Source organism: Mobula birostris, chromosome 25, assembly GCF_030028105.1.
Source record: "Mobula birostris isolate sMobBir1 chromosome 25, sMobBir1.hap1, whole genome shotgun sequence".
NCBI classification, from domain to species: domain Eukaryota; kingdom Metazoa; phylum Chordata; class Chondrichthyes; order Myliobatiformes; family Myliobatidae; genus Mobula; species Mobula birostris.
In genome coordinates this window covers 1,710,286-1,728,209 of record NC_092394.1, presented here as the reverse complement: position 1 = coordinate 1,728,209, position 17,924 = coordinate 1,710,286, and the positions used below count along the sequence as shown (strand labels likewise).

Here is a 17,924-nt window from a genome sequence, read left to right as displayed (position 1 = left end):
ATTATATATTTGGAAACCAAGTTTGAGCGTGTGTCTGTGTGTGTAGGGGGAGATGTCAGAGGGAATACATAGGATTTCTGACAAGGATGATTGGCATGAGTACAAATTTCTTCTTTACATTGACTGTTTGCAATCTTCCCACAGTATTGTGAAAACAACAGGTGCTGTGAGTGAAGCTGGGAATTCCTGTAAACTAAGCTTTTCAAGCTGAGAATCTCCCCTTTTGACAAGTAGTGGTTTTGTTTCTGCAGACCGCACTAGAATTCCAGGTAACAGGAGTGTTGGAGGAAGTACTACAGGTAGTCAAGGTGATGTATGCTGCATCAGAACACCAGTTTTATTGATGCAGGGTTATGCATAACTGTTGTTTTTCTGGTATCAGAAAGCAGCTGTGACCGTAGATGGAGAGGTGATGTTTCCTCTGCTCCTAGGTGTTGTAGAGGGAATTCCTGCATCACCCAGACTGTTGAGCCTGATCACTTTGGGTCACGGTTACTCCCAAGAACAGCCTCAGAAGAGACAATGCTCCCACTGCTTCCATGCTGTCTAAAAATTGCCATTCTCCACCTCTGGCATCATTCTCGCTCCTGTTTCCACCACCCTCCTGTAATGACGGGAGGCATGTGAATTGGCTGTAGGCTGGGTGGGCAAACTGCCAGTCATTCCTTTTCAATGGATATAATGCCTTGTGTCTTGATCATCCTGTGTGCGCTCATCGTGGGCTGAAGGACCTGTACTGTACTGTTCTGTGTGCTATGGTATCTACTTGTGTTGTTACTGACAATGGGAATCCAGAAAGTTACAAGTAAATTTATTATCAAAGTACGTATATGTCATATGTACCATATACTAACCTGAGATTCATTTTTGCGGGCATTCACAGTAGGTACTAAGATACTTACTTTGGCCAAGTACTAAAGGCCTGTGCTGATCATCTGGCTGGGTAAAGCGAACTTTAACCCTTCACTTGGGCAGCGTGTGGTGCCCACCTGTTACAAGCAGGCTTCAATTGGACCATTGCCTAAGGAGAATGTGGTAACCTGCCTCAACAACTACCATCCAGTACTACTTACATCCACAGTGATGAAGTCTTTTGAAAGCTTAGTGATGAAACACATCAAATCCTGCCTGAGATGCGATTTAGATCCACTTCAGTTTGCCAACTGGAGCAACAGGACCATTACAGATGCCATCTCATTGGCTCATCACTCAACCCTGGAACATCTGGACAACAAAATGCATACATCAGGATGCTGTTTATCAGTTCGGCATTCAATACCATCACCTCTTAAAAACTAATCAATAAGCTTCAAAACCTTGGCCTTAATACCTCCTTGTGCAATTAGATCCTAGATTTCCTCATTTAGAGACCGTAAGTCAGTTTGGATTGACAGCAACATCTCCTCTCACGATCTCTATCAGCACTGGTTGTGTTCAGCCCTCTGCTCTACTTGCTTTACAGTTATTACTGTGTGTGCTTAGCCACACACAGTTTGCAGACAACACCACTGTCATAGGTCAGATCATAGCTGGTGAAGAATCAGCAGGGAAATTGAAAATCTGGCTGAGGGGTGCCACAACAACAGCCTCTCACTCAATGTCAGCAAGACCAAGGATCTGATTATTGAGTTCAGGAAGAGGAAACCGGAGGTCCATGAGCCATTCCTCATCAGAGGTGGAGAGGCTCAGCAACTTTAAACTCCTCAGTGTTATCATTTCAGAGGGCCTGACCTGGCCCCAGCACATACTGTAAGTGCAATTACAAAGAAAGTACAGCACTGCCCCTTCTTCCTTAGGAGTTGGTGAAGATTTGGCATGTCATCTAAAACTTTTAACAAATGTCTATAGATGTGTGGTGGAGAGTACACTGACTGGCTGCATCACAGCCTGGTATGGAAACACCAATGCCCTTGAATGGAAAATCCTACAAAAAGTAGTGGATATGCCTCAGTTCACCACAGGTAAAGCCCTCCCCATCTTTGAGTACATCTACATGAAGTGTTGTGGCTGGAAAGCAGCATCCATCATCAGAGATCCTCACCACCAGGCCATGTTTTTTGCTTGCTGCTGCCATCAAGAAGAAAGTACAGGAGCCTCAGGACTCACACCATTAGGTTCAGGACCAGTTATTACCCCTCAACCAACAGGCTCTTCAACCAAAGGGGATAACTTCACTCAACTTCACTTGCCCCATCATTGAAATGTTCCCACATTCTATGGACTCACTTTCAAGGACTCTTCATCTCATGTTCTCAGTATTTATTGCTTAGTAATTTATTATTATTATTTCCTTAGTATTTGTGAAGTTTGTTTTCTGTTGCACACTGGTTGAACGCTCAGTTTTATTGATTCTGCTACGGTTATTATTCTATTGTGGACTTATTGAGTATGCCCGCAAGAAAATGATCTTCGGGTTGTATATGGTGACATATGTACTTAAACTTACTTTGAACCTTTAACTTTAAATACAAAGAGACACAATGAAAGACTGCACACAACAAGATGGACCAACAGCCAGTGTGCAAAAGACAACAAACTGTGCAGGTACAAAATAATAATGATAAATAAGTAAGCAATAAATATCGAGAACATGAGATGAAGAGTCGTGGATAGTAAGTCCATAGGTTGTGGGAACAACTCAGTGATGTGATGAGTAAAGTTATCCTTCCTGGTGCAAGAACCTGATGAATGAAGGGTAATAACTGTTCCTGATCCTGGTGGTGTGGGACCTGAGGGTAAGTTTGCAAAAAAATCAGGAAAAGTTAGTGCAGATACAGGAGTGAAGGGGAATGGGTTGTTGCCTGTCAGTTCAACAGTGTCTTACTTTGTCACCCTGTTCTATTTTGCTCCTTCACACCTGTATTCAATGGGCAGGTTGGTTTTTTGAACCTCAGCGCATCTTCCATTACAGGGATTAATTCAGTCAAAGGGCTAAGCAGACAGGATGCTGTGGTACCAGGGCAGCACCTTGTTGTCATCCTCTGGTGAAGCACAACGATGCTTGGGTGTACTGAGCTCAGTAACCATTTCACCGGACACTGCGTTTCTGCACTCACTTGTGTTGGGTGGTTTTATATATATTTTAGGAAGATTTCTCTGTGTCTGTGTAGTCTCACAGTGGAAGTGTTAATATAATGACGTTTTGGATAATTTCCTGCCGTTTCAAATACTAGATGTAGAATTGACAGACGCTGTGTGCTGTTTAATGTTTCAGTGATTAATGAGCTGGATGGCCTGGCGAAAGGCCAGGACGCAGACTACCACGCTGCAAGCCATGCCAGAGTTCTGCAGGAGAGAGCCAAGAGAGCCATCGACTTCTTGGAGCAAAGGTTTGAATCCCGTGACTCATGCCTGAGGGCCCTGACCAGCAGAGGTAACGAGCTGGAGTCGATTGCATTCAGGAGTGAGGATACAACAGGACAGCAGGTAACCCTCCTCAACCCTCTCTTCCTCCATCCCCATGATCTGCTGTTCCTGTCCAGTTTCTCATCACTGATTGTCATCAACTAGCAGAAGCTGAACCTTCAGTTCAAATTAACATTATCCAAGAGCATATAGGCACATGGATAATCGAAAAATGGAAGGCTATGTAGGGGGGAGGGGTTAGATTGATCTTGGAGTACATAGGTCAACATAATTCGGCATGGCTGTGGGCTGAAAGGCCTGTACTGTGCTGTTGAATGTTCCATAATGCATGTTCTAACACTGATGGTGCAAGTGGGGCTGGGCATTGAACTATCTGCTTGTTCAGCTGCCAGTGGTGTTCCTCAAAAAAATGCAGTACCCTGGCCAACATTCATACTTCAACCAATTTTGTCACCAATATATCAGCAGCTCTTCTGCAGATGACAGGAAGGTTGGTGGTGGTGTGAATAGGTTGTTGTATGTTACAACTGGACATTGACAGGATGTTGAGATGGGCGGAGAAGTGGCAGATGGAGTTCAATCCAGAAAAATATGAAGTGATACACTTTGTAAAATCAAATTTGAAAGCAGGTTATATGATTAACAGCAGGATTCTTAGCAGTGTAGAGGAATAGAAGGATCTTGGGATCACATTCATAGTCAGGAGATTGAGTTCAATAACCATGAGGTAATGTTGCAGCTCCTTAAAACGCTAGTTAGACCAGACTTGGAATATTGTGTTCAATTCTGGTCACCTCAATACAGAAAGAATATGGAAGCTTTCCAGAGGGTGCAGAGGAGATTTACCAGGATGCTGCCTGGACTAGAGGTCACGTCTTATGAGGATAGGTAGAGCGAGCTAAGGCTTTTATGTTTGGAGTGGAGGAGGATGAGACATGACTCGGTAGAGGTGTACAAAATGATAAGAGGCATAGTCAGTCCTCGAATGTCCCTTAAACTCTCACTGCTGTGATCTCTGCACAACTTCTCACTGAGTTAGAATGGCCAGGGAAGTCAAACTGCTGTGAGCTAGGTGAGCAGCATTTGCCTTTCTCTGAGTCCCTTCTACTGCATTGCCGGCTAAAACTACTAACCCCATCATATCTAATCACTGTGACCATGCAAGGCCGCACAGTTAGCAGAACCTCAGTGGTTGGGAAGATGTTGGAGTCAATTGTTAGGATGAAGTGATGGAGTATTTGGTGACACAGGACAAGATGGTAAAAATTCAGCATGGTTTCCTTCAAGGAAAATCCTGCCTGATGTCCCTGTTGGAATTCTTAGAGGAGATTACAAGTAAGATTGATAAAGGGGATGCAGTGGATGTTGTATATTTGGACTTTCAGAAGGTCTTTGACAAATTGCCACACACAAGGCTGCTTATCAAGTTAAGAGCCCATGATATTACAGGAAAGTTACTAACATGGTTAGAGCATTGGCTGATTGGTAGGATACAGCGAGTGGGAATTAAAAGATCCTTGTCTGGTTGGCTGTCAGTGACTAGTGGTGTTCCCCAGGGGTTGGTGTTGGGACCACTTCTTTTTATGCTGTATATAAATGATTTAGATGATGGAATAGATGGCTTTTTTGCCAAGTTTTCAGATGATACGAAGATTGGTGGAGGGGCAGGTAGTGTTGAGGAAACGGGTAGGATGCAGAAGGACTTAGACAGATTAGGAGAATGGGCAAGAAAGTGGGAAATGGAATACAATGTTGGAAAATGCATGGTCATATGCTTTGGTTGTAGAAATAAGTGTGCGGACTATTTTCTAAATGGGGAGAAAATCCAGGAATCTGAGCTGCAGAAGGACTTGGAGGGACTTGGGAGTCCTTGTGCTTGCAGGTTGAGTCGGTGGTGAGGAAGGCAAATGCCATGTTAGCATTCATTTTAAGAGGTCTAGAATACAAGAGCAGGGATGTGAGGCTTTATAAGGCACTGGTGAGGCATCACCTTGAGTATTGTGAACAGTTTTGGGCCTCTCATCTTAGAAAAGATGTGCTGGCATTGGAGAGGGTCCAGAGGAGGTTCATAAGGATGATCCCAGGAGTGAAAGGGTTATCATATGAGGAACCTTTAATGGCTCTGTATCTGTACTCTCTAGAATTCAGAAGGATGAGGGGGGATCTGATTGAAACCTTTCGAATGTAGAAAGATTAGACAGAGTAGATGTGGAAAGGATGTTTCCCATGGTGGGGGAGTCTAGGACAAGAGGACACAGCCTCAGGATAGAGGGTCACCCTTTCAAAACAGCGATGTGGAGAAATTTCTTTAGCCAAAGGGTGGTGAATTTGTGGAATTTGTTGCCACATGCAGCTGTGGAGGCCAGGTCATTGGGTGTATTTAAGGCAGAGATTGACAGGTTCTTGACTGGACTTGGCATCAAAGGTTACGGGGAGAAGGCCAGGAACTGGGGTTGAGGAGGGGATTAAAAAAAGAGGATCAGCCATGATTGAATGGCCGAGCAGACTCGATGGGCCAGATGGCCTAATTCTGCTCCTGTGTTATGGTCTTATGATCTAATTGGGTTTGGGGCAGAAACCAAAAGGAGTGGGCTGGTTTGAGCACTGAGTGTTTCAGGCTTCACACCACATGTCTAGTATGGTTACGTGGAAAGGACAGGCAGGTTGTTCAATACCTTGTGAAATCTAATACTCTTGTTCATATCTAGGCGGTTGCTTTTCTGTGTAAGTAGTACCAAAAAGTGTCCTTGTTGGTACTGGCTCTATCCTCAGTTATTTCCCCTCTGATGCCCTCAAAGCCTGCACGATCAAGTCTAGAGCAATGCAATCCAGAAATACTGCCCTCCAGACACAGGATAAATCACCTTTCTTTTAAAAAAATTGTTTTTTTTATAACTTCATGAATTTCTGTTCATCAAAATTTGGGAGGCGGCACTGCAAGGGGTTTGATGAATTGCTTAATACTGTTAGTGGCTGTGTCCCAGCCTGTATCAGGTGTGGATGGGTTCTGTGAAAAGCAGCTTCAGAGAGACTTTGAAAAACTATTGTCCTCGTTTTATTCTTCAAAGGAAAATCACTCTGGATGCTCAGTTATTCAGAGCCCACTTTCATCTGTCATGTTCTTTAAACAATATACACTTTCACAGGCAGAACTGGGAAACAGTTTCCTTTCGTAGGGGAATCTGGGCCAAGAGGTACAATTCAAACTTTCTGGCCAAGACATTCAGGAATAAAATCAGGAAGAACTAATTCATATGAAGGTTAATGCTGGGTTCATGAAGGTGTTTTGAGAGCTGTAATGAGGTGCAGCACATTATCAGGAGTGGTTGCAAACACCAAACTGTTTGGGGGGAGCTCAGTGGGCCAGGTAGCATCATGGAGAAGGAGGACTGTTGATGAAACCATGCGTCAGAGCTGATCTTTATTTATTTAGAGATACAGTGCAGAACAGGCCCTTCTGACCCAACGAGCCACACTGCCCAGAAACTCACCTATTTAACACTAGCCTAAACACGGAACAATTTAGAATGACCAATAACCTGCTTGCTGGTAAGTCTTTGGACCGTGGGAGGAAACCGTGTCACCTGGAGAAAACCCATGCAGTTCATGGGGAGAACATACAAAATCCTTACAGATGGTGCCAGAATTGAACTCTGAAATCCAGAACAGCCCGGGCTGCAGTAGCATCACACGAAGCACTATGCTACTGTGACACCCATGCTGCAGGAGAGATAGCCAGTATAAAGAGGTGACTGGTTACCTCCCTCTACACTATTCTCCTGATGCAGGGTTTCGGTATGAAACATCCCTCTGCCTCTACAGACGCTGCTTGACCCACTGATCTCCTACAGCAGATTTGTCTTTGCTCTGCGGCCTATTGAATTGAATTGACTTTATTTCTTATATCCTTCACATTCATGAGGAGTAAAAATCTTTACATTACGTCTCTGTCTAAATGTGCAATGTACAATCATAGTAATTTGTTATAATTTGTAATAAATAGAACAGTCAATGTAACAGAAATACACTCAAATCAGTGTGAGTTAATCAGTCTGATGGCCTGGTGGGAGAAGCTGTCCTGATGCCTGTTGGTCCTGGCTTTTATGCTGCGGTACCGCTTCCCAGATAGTAGCAGCTGGAATAGACAGTGACTTGGGTTCCCAATGATCCTTCGGGCCCTTTTCTCAGACCTGCCTTTGTAAATGTCCTGAATCATGGGAAGCTCACAACTACAGTTATGCTGGGCTGTTCGCATCACTCTCTGCAGAAGCCTGCAGTTAAGGGAGGTTCAGTTCCCATACCAGGCAGTGATGCAGCCAGTCAGGATGCTCTCAATTGTAGAAAGTTCTTAGGATTTGGGGGACCATACCAAACTTCCTCAACCGCCTGAGGTGAAAGAGGTGCTATCGTGCCTTTTTCACCACACAGCTGGTGTGTACAGACCATGTGAGGTACTCGGTGATATGGATGCCGAGGAATTTAAAGCTGCTCACCCCCTCAACCCCAGATCCATCGATGTCAATAGGGGTCAGCCCGTCTCCATTCCTCCTGTAATCCACAACCAGCTCCTTTGTTTTAGCGACACTGAGGGAGAGGTTGTTTTCTTGACACCATTGTGTCAGAGAGATGACTTCTCCCTGTAGGCCATCTCTTTATTGTTTGAGATTAGGCCAATCAATGTAGTGTCAATGGCAAATTTAATTAGCAGATTAGAGCTGTGGGTGGTAACATAGTCATGCTGTGTCTCTAGGTGTGTTTGCTGCAGGAAATGATTGAATTAGAAAGCAGTAACTTGGAAAGGTGTCATCTCTAACTTCGCAGAATATCCTGGATATCTGTGAGAAATCGGACATTCAGCTACAGAAGGAGACAAAACCATAAGACATAGGAGCAGAATTGAGCCATTTGGCCCATCGTGTCTGCTCCACCATTCGATCATGGTTGATTTATTTTCCCTCTCAACCCCATTCTCCTGACTTTTCCCCTCTGAAGCCCTTATTAATTAAGAACCTACTAACCTCTGCTTTAAATATATTCAATAACTTGACCTTCACGGCCATATGCAGCAATGAATCTCACATTTTCATTGCCCTCTTCACCTTTGTTCTCAAAGGACATCATTCATTCCATATTGCCCTCTTGTCCTAGACTGTCCAGCGATAGAAAATATCCTCTGCGCATCGACTCTATCTAGGTCTTTCTACGTAGATGTTGGGGTATACTACCAGAAGGTTGGTGCACTGATGGGTTTAGGAGAGGGAGGGAATGAGAAATGTCAGAACCCGAAGGCAGGGCGGTCAGCGGGAGAACAGTCAGTCCAGCGAGCTCCAGAGGCCAGGAGGACTTCGATTCCAAAGAATTGTCGGGGACAAAGGTAATTCAGAGTGAGACGTGCAGAGACTTGAAACCAAGGCAGGGACATTTTATATCAAGCTAAGCATTGGAAAAGCTCTCTGACACATAGAGTTGGCAAGTTTAATGCTGCTAGGTAACCTCCTGTTGCTGTCAGCGGGGATGTCCGTGTTGCGTGAACAAAAGCCTGGTGATAAACAGTGTGCAGGAACAATTCACTGAGTTGGGTTTATAGCAGAAACATTTAAGTGAACTTCAAACTGATTAACAAGAGGAAACCTACAATAGACAGGTGCAGGAGTAGGCCATTCGGCTCTCCGAGCCAGCACTGCCATTCACTGTGATCATGGCTGATCATCCACTACCAGTATCCAGTTCCTGCCTTATCCCCATAACCTTTGATTCCACTATCTTTAAGAGCTCTATCCAGCTCTTTCTTGAAAGCATCCAGAGACTTGGCCTCCACAGCCTTCTGGGGCAGAGCATTCCATATATCCACCACTCTCTGGGTGAAAAAGTTTTTCCTCAACTCCGTTCTAAATGGCCTACCCCTAATTCTTAAACTGTGACCTCTGGTTCTGGACTCACCCATCAGCGGGAACATGCTTCCTGCCTGCAGCGTGTCCAATCCCTTAATAATCTTATATATTTCAATAAGATCCCCTCTCAGCCTTGTAAATTCCAGAGTATACAAGCCCAGTTGCTCCAATCTTTTGACATATGACAGTCCCGCCATCCCGGGAATTAACCTTGTGAACCTATGCTGCACTCCCTCAATAGCAAGAATGTCCTTCCTCAAATTTGGAGACCAAAACTGCACACAGTACTCCAGGTGTGGTCTTACCAGGGCCCTGTACAGCTGCAGAAGGACCTCTTTGCTCTTATACTCAATTCCCCTTGTTATGAAGGCCAGCATGCCATTAGCTTTTTTCACTGCCTGCTGTACTTGCATGCTTGCTTTCAGTGACTGATGCACAAGAACACCTAGATCTCGTTGTGCTTCCCCTTTTCCTAACTGGACTCCATTTAGATAATAATCTGCCTTCCCGTTCTTACCACCAAAGTGGATAACCTCACATTTATCCGCATTAAACTGCATCTGTCATGCATCTGCCCACTCACCCAGCCTGTCCAAGTCACACTGCATTCTCATAACATCCTCCTCACATTTCACACCGCCTCCCAGCTTTGTGTCATCAGCAAATTTGCTAATGTTACTTTTAATTCCCTCCTGTAAATCATTAATATATATTGTAAACAGCTGCGGTCCCAGCACTGAACCCTGCAGTACCCCACTGGTCACTGCCTGCCATTCCGAAAGGGACCCGTTAATCACTACTCTTTGTTTTCTGTCAGCCAGCCAATTTTCAATCCATGTCAGTACTCTGCCCCCAATACCATGTGCCCTAATTTTGCCCACTAATCTCCTATGTGGGACTTTATCAAAGGCTTTCTGAAAGTCCAGGTACACTACATCCACTGGCTCTCCCTTGTCCATTTTCATAGTTACATCAGATGCTGAAAATCCGAGCAACACACACAAAATGCTGGAGGAGCTCAGCAAGCCAGGCAACGTCGTTGGAAAAGAGTACAGTCGACGTTTCGGGCTGAGACTCTTCGGCAGGACTGGATAAAAAAAAGCTGAGGAGTAGATTTAAAAGATAGAGGGAGGGGAGAGAGAAACACAAGGTGATAGGTGAAACCTCGAAGTGGAGGGATGAAGTAAAGAGCTGGGAAGTTGATTGGTGAGATGAGGTGAGAGAGGGAAAAGGGGATGGGAAGTGGTGGTTTGGGTAGGGTGGTATTTCCGGAAGTTTGAGAAATTGATGTTCATGCCATTAGGTTGGAGGCTACCCAAATGGAATATAAGATGTCAACCCGCCAACCTAAGTGCGGCCTCATAATGACTGTGGAAGAGGCCATGGATGGACATATTAGAATGGGAGTGGGGAGTGGAATTAAAATGGGTGGCCACTAGGAGATGCTGCATGTTCTGGCAGATGGAGCATAGATGATCGGCAAAGCAGTCTCCCAGTCTACATTGGGTCTCTGCAATGTATAGGAGACCACACAGCAAATGGCCCCAGCAGACTCAAGGGTGAAGTGTCACCTCACCTGGAAGGACTGTTTAGGGCTCTGGATAGTAGTGAGGGAGGAGGTGTAGAGGCAGGTGTAGCACCTATACTGCTTGCAGGGATAAGTGCCAGGAGGGAGGTCAGTGGGGAGGGACGAATGGACAAGAGTCGTGTAGGGAGCGATCCCTATGGAAAGCAGAAAGTTGGGTGAGGGGGGAGGAGAAGATGAGCTTAGTGGTGGGATCCCGTCAGAGGTGGCGGAAGTTTCAGAGAATTATGTCCTGGATGCAGAGGCTGGTGGGATGGTAAGTGAGGACAAGAGGAACCCTATCCTGGTACGGTGACGGAAGGATGGGGTAAGAGCAGACGTGTGTGAAATGGAAGAGATGCAGTTCAGGGCAGTGTTGATGGTGGATAAGCTGTCTCCGGAGACACAGACAGTGAGATCGAGAAAGGGAGGGAAGGGAGGTGTCGGAAATGGACCAGGTATATTTGAGGTCAGGGTGGAAGTTGGAGGCAAAGTGGATGAAGTTTGCGAGTTCAGCATGGGTGCAGGAAGCAGCACCAATATAATCGTCGCGTAGTTTAGGAAAATGTGGGACAGTCACCTGTGTAGGCTTACAACAGAGACTGTTCCATGTAGCCGACAAACAGACAAGCATAGCTGGGACCCATGCAAGCTCCCATTGCTACCCCTTTTATTTGAAGGAAGTGGGAGGAGCCAATGGAGAAATTATTTAGAGTGCGGCAGAGGACAGTGGTGGTGGAGGAGAACTGGTTAGGTCTGGTGTCCAGAGAAAGACTGAGAGCTTTGAGGCCTTCCTGGTGGGGGATGGAGGTGTATAGGTACTGGACATCCATAGTAAAAATGAGATGATGGGGACCAGGGAACTTGAAATCCTTGAAAAGATCAAGAGAGTGTGAGGTGTCATGGATGTAGATAGGAAGGGACTGAACTAGAGGGGATAAAACAGAGTCGAGGTAAGATGCTATGATTTCAGTGGGGCAGGAACGAGCTGAAACAGTGGGTCTACCTGGACAAGCTGGTTGTCTTAACTGATTAAATTTAAACTGTCCTTAAGAAAAACAAGTGTGAAGGTAACAGGTTTGGAAATGTGCAAGCCTCTGAGTTGTCTATTTTCTTACACAGAGAATGGTGGGTATGTGGATCGCACTGCCAGGGGTGCTGCTAGAGGCAGATACGTTAGGAACATTTAAGAAGCTCTTGAACAGGCACATGGGTGACAGAAAACTAGAGGCCTATGTGGGGAGGAAGGGTGAGATTGATCTTGGAGTAGGTTAAGCAGGGCCGTAGGGTCTGTCCTGTGCCGTACCATTCCATGTTCTGTCTCAAGAAGCTCAGCAAGAGCTGACAGGAGCTTGACTCATGGTGGTTCTTTGAGTCAAGCACCAGGAAGGGGATGATGTTATGAGTAGAATTGTTAATTGCCACACTCTTGCCTAATGAGCCCGCGTGGCCTAATTACACCCATGTGACCAATTAACCTACTCACCGGAACTCATGGAGTCACAGGGAGAATGTACAAGCTCCTTGCGGACAATGGGTGAACTAAATCTAGGTCGATTGTCACTATAATGGTGGTACACATCCACGCTGTTTGCTGTAATAGTGTTACACTACCATACTGGCGGCTTTAATGGTATTACACTACCACGCTGTTTGCTGTAATAGTGTTACACTACTGCACTGATCACTGTAATAATGTCACGCTACCATGCTGATTGATGAAATTGTGTTACACTACCATGCTGATTGCTGTAATAGTGTCACGCTACCATACTAATTGATGAAATAGTGTTACACTGCTATGCTGATTGATGAAATTGCGTTACACTATCATACTGATTGATGAAATAGCGTTATACTACCATGCTGATTGATGAAATTGTGTTACACTACCATGCTGATTGATGAAATTGTGCTACACTACCATGATGATTGCTGTAATAGTGTTAAGCTTACTGCTACGCTACCGTGCTGCACAAAAAATAAGTCTCCAGCAGTCAGCAGCAGAGGTTGGGATCGAACCCAGCTCTCTGGAACTGAGGCAATGACTCTGCCAGTCATCATTTGCCACTGTTGGCCCTAATTAACTGCAGTGATATGGTTTAATATCCAAAGGCTGCCTTTCAGAGCTGTTGTTTATTGACAGAGTGGGATTAAGCGGCCAGTGCAGAGGGCAGTGAGAGGAAGCGCAGGTGTTGTGTGGAATGGACTGGCCTTTCACATTGCCTCCAGTCTAGGGGCCACAATGTGGAGGTGAGACAGCACGTTGCTTCTGGCACTTCCAGTCACCATGTAAACTCTGCCGTCCTGCCAGGTGTTTATTGTCTGTTTGTTCAGACTGTGCCTCACTAGGGACACATAAGCCACTGCCATAAACAGAGCTCAAATAAAGGTTTTATGTACACGCTCCAGCATCCTATAAACTGCAGCACAGCCACATACTCAGGGCCGGAGCTTCTTGGAAAAATAAGTTCCAGCAAACTCCTACCACTAACCCCACCCCCCTTCTCCCATCCTGCATCACCCAACAGAAGAGACCTTAAACTGCTGTTGCTCCATACAGTCCCTCTGAAATTAGTTGCAGGTGTAACAGGAACACCTGCAGGAGAGTTCAAAATCTAATCCGGACACTATTCTGAATTTTCTGAACCTGCCTGCAACATGTGGCCTCCATTACACAGCTGTGCTTGGCTCCCTCTCCTTCATCGTGATGTTGTGCTGGCTAGAGAAATTTCAAAGCAACACTCTCACGTACCCTGGCTATTCATGTATTTTACTTATCTCCAACGAGCCTATATCCTAATTATCATCACCCATTCAGACCTTACCTGTTACAAATACGTTAAAGTTCCAGTTTAGCAAATGCTTTTGGGATGTGTTCAGTTCCGGTCTCCTCATTATGGGAAGGATGTGGAAGCTTTAGGGAAAATGCAAAGGAGATTTACCAGGATGCCACCTGGACTAGAGGGCATGCCTTATGAAGAAAGGTTGAGCAAACCAGGCCTTTTCTCTTCAGCGCAAACGAAGAAGAGAGGTAACTCCATAGAGGTCTACAAGATGTTAAGAGGCATAGATAGACTGGACAGCCAGAGACTTATACCTTGGGGGAAATGGCTAATACGAAGAGGCATAATTTGAAGTTGCTTGGAAGAAAATGTAAGCGTATGTATGCACACGCATATCCGCGGCCATCACAAGCGATGGGGACCACTGACATCCTTGGGTGAGTGTTTTTGTGATGTTGTGACTTGCATATAAGTTTGATTAATGTGAAGGAGAGTTGCTCAGGTCCTCATCCTCACTGTCTTATCTGGATCCAATGGCAAGACGACTAGAGGTAGGCGATGATGCGGTGGAAGTCCAGGGCAATCTATGTGTCTTGCTGTGATCTTTACCCTCCACAAAGCATGCTGGGAAATGCCTTCCTGCCCGTTGAACCTCCCTGCAGTCTGCTGAATCAAGTCTTCATTGGAGGGAAGTATAGGGGTGATGTCAGTGGTAGGTTTTTTTTAGTGGTGGGAGCATGGAACATGCTGCCATGGGTGGTGAATGAAGCAGGTTCATCAGGGACAATTAAGAAACTCTTAGACAGGTATATGGATAAAAGAAAGCTCCCTTTACATTAAGCTCCCTGATCAAATCCGGTTCATTACACAGTACCCAAACCAGAATGGCCTTTCCCTGAGTGGACTCAACCATGAGTTACTCTAAAAAAACACCTCATAGGCCTTTCACAAATTCCTCCTCTTGGAATCCAGCACCAACCTGATTTTCACAACCTACCTGCATATTGAAATCCCCCGTAACTATTGTAACGTTGCCCTTATTATACGGCTTTTCTATTTCCCATTGAAATTTCTATCCCACATCCTAGCTACTGTTCAAGGGCCTTATATAACGCCCATCAGGATCTTTTTACCCCTGCAGTTTCTTAACTCTATCTACAAGGATTCTACATCTCCAAAACCTGATCAGCTCTTTCTGAGGATTTGATTTCAATTTTTACCCCTCTGCATACCTAACTGTCCTTTTGATATAAAGTGTATGCTTGGATGTTAAGCTCCTAACCATGATCTTCTTTCAGCCACATCTCAATGATGCCCATAACATCATACCTACTGATCTCTAACTGCACTATAAGATCATCTACCTTATTCTGTATACTGTATGCATTCAGATATAGCACCTTCAGTGTTTACCTTTTTTGAGTTTGGCCCCCTGTGACACTTTAATTCATCACACTGAATGCAGTTTTGCTCCATCCTCAGCCCTATCACTCTGGTTCCCATCCCCCTGCCAAATTAATTCAAGGGTCAAGGGAGGGGGATGGGGCTAACATGGGATAGGACAACACACTGAACAATTCGAAACAAGAATAATCTCTTTATATTCCAAACACTGGGCTTCAGTAGCCAAGACAAGAGGTTGGAGAGGACACGGGTAGTGGACAGAGAAACATTAACTGAGTGGGTGAGAATGAACAGAGAAACAGATGCTGCCTGACCTGCTGAGTGTTTCCAGCATTTTTGCTTTCTTATGCTGGAGCTAATGAAAAATAGAAAATGGGAATAAAGGCTTAAAAATTTCCACTTGTAGCTATGTTAGTGCTTGGCTGTGTTTTGGGGTCCAGCGTTTCCCCACACCTTTAGTGGGTATGGTGATGTTGTGGACATTTCTACAGCACCTAAAGCTCACAAGTACAGCATCTGCATTTGGTCGTGCCAGGAGAATGAAGGACACAGTGGTAACGTTAATCTCTCTGGGGTTTTTTGAGTTTTAGTGAAAAAGTTTGCTGTATTTGTCACATGTACATCAAAAGCAAAGCTACAGTGAAATGTGTTGTTTGTGTCAATGACCGGCAGGGTCTGAGGATGTGTTGGGGGCATCCGACACCAACATAGCATGTCCACAACTTACTAACCATAACCCATATGTTTTTGGAATGTGGGAGGAAACCCACATAGTTACAAGGAGAACGTACAAACTCCTTACAGACAGTGTGAGAATTGAACCCAGATCACTGATGCTGTAAAGCATTGCACAATCTGCTACGCTACTGTGACTGTGAAGTCACAGAAAAATTATGATCACTTCCTAATTCATGTCAGGTTCCAACAAACATCACCAACCCCAGCTGGACCAGACAGTAGAACCAGTCCAATTACACTTTGGCACGTAGTATCAGCAAATTTGCTCACCGCCCCTACCCACCTGGCACCCAAGGGACCAGGAGGAAGCAATGGATATTTCAGTACACGCAAAGTACTGGAGCAACTCAGCAAGTCAAACAACATCTGTGGAGGCGAATAACCAGTCAACATTTCGTGTCGATGCCCTTCATCAGCACTGGAAAGGAAGGGGGAAAAATCTAGAAAAGGTGGGGGAGGGGAAGGAGTTAAAGCTGGCAGGTAAGAGGGAGACTAGGTGGGTGGGTGGGGAGAGTGAAGTGGGAGGTTGGGAGGGGATCGGTGGAAGGGATAGAGGGCTTGAGAAGGAGGAATCTGATAGGAGAAGAGAGTGGACGATAGAAGAAAGGGACGGAGAAGGGGCACCTCTCAACTTCTTACTTCATTCTCACCCACCTGGCTTCACCTCTGTACTCCTCCTGTTGTCTTATTCTGGCTTCTGCCCCCTTCCTGATGAAAAGGTCTCGGGCCAAAACAGTGAAAAATTATTCCACTCCATTGATGCTTCCTGGCCTGCCGAGTTCTTCCAGCATTTTGTTTGTGTTGCTGAAGATATCCAGCATCTGCAGAATCTCTTGTGTTTATGTAACGGATGGTTCAAACTTCCTGATACTCGGCTGAGAAGGAGGAAACTCATGGAGGTTGAAAGTCCCCTGGTTACACTCTGACTGAGTGTCAATGAAGAATGGCACTCTGTCGGCTGTATACAGTGAGATGCGGGACTCTTAGTAAAGTGCTGACAGAGTGGGTTACAAGCTCACACCCATTCTCTGCACTCCTCTGATGATGCCAGCAGTATGGAGTGGGAACCAGTTATCCATGGCTGTAACTACATTAACATACAGAGCCGTGGACCTTTGGTGTTTTAGATAATTAGGCTGCAGAGAAACAGACGTCTCAGTAACATCACTTACTCTTGGATCTAAGCAGAAAAATGGGCGCAAGAATTCACACGGCCTTGGTACGTGACTACTGGGGCCTCAGAGGTAAAGAGTTCAACAAAAGAGGGAGAATATAATTGCCAGCATTTGGTAGGTCCAGGTTGGACAGGGGTATCCGTGCTTTGCAACCAAGGAGAGACTAGTTACACTTCAAACATAGAACAGTACAGCATGGTGCAGGCCCACGATGTTGTGCCGGCCCTTTAACCTTTAACCTACACTAAGATTAATCTAACACTTCCCTCCCACATAGCCGTCTATCTTTCTATCATCCATGTTCCCATCTAAACGTTCCTAATGTATCTGCCTCCACCACCACCCTTGGCAATGTGTTCTATGAACCCACCACTCTCAGTGTAAAAAACCTCCCTCTGACATGCCCTCTGTACTATCCAATCACCTTAAAATTATCCCCCTCATGTTATCCATTTTCATCGTGGGAAGAAGTCTCTGTCTATCCACTCTGTTAATGCATCTGTCATCCAATACACCTCTGCCAGGAGAGAGAATGTACTTGTTAACACTTGGCAGGTCCAGGTCAGATGGGGGTACCTGTGCTTTGACTGAGGTGAGACTCGTATACACTTTAAACACCTCATTGGTTTGTTAGGCACCAGTTTCCATGTAAGGAGCCCGCAGCGAGTCACATTCTTGCCTGCAGCTGGCAGAGGCTGGTCTGTAAGCCTTCCTTTAGCAGCCCTGCCTCTGTCCTTTACTGTTGGGATTTGCAGCAACTCCTGAAGCCACCTTGCATCCATCAGCTGGTCTCACTGCAAGGACCCAATTAGCTGTTGTGTTATTCTCACTACACCTACACAATTATGGAGTCTTGAAGCAGCACAACATGCAGGCAGGCCATTCTGCCCAACTCAAGCACATGTGCCACCATTTGGTCCCCTTGTCTTCTATGCCTCAGCAATTCAAGTGCTCATGTAGGCATTTCTTAAGTGAACCTCTTCAACCTCTCTCTTGGACA

At 45.4% G+C, this 17,924-nt stretch overlaps 1 protein-coding gene across 2 annotated transcripts in view; it reads left to right on the top strand.

The window, feature by feature from the left end:
- Positions 1-17,924, top strand: part of smg6 (SMG6 nonsense mediated mRNA decay factor) — a 527,995-nt gene that overhangs the window by 489,551 nt on the left and 20,520 nt on the right. For both annotated transcript variants that reach the window (XM_072243359.1, XM_072243360.1), the window contains one exon: positions 3,215-3,426. In XM_072243359.1, coding sequence (XP_072099460.1) covers positions 3,215-3,426 — 212 coding nt within the window. The remainder of the gene's footprint in view (positions 1-3,214; positions 3,427-17,924) is intronic.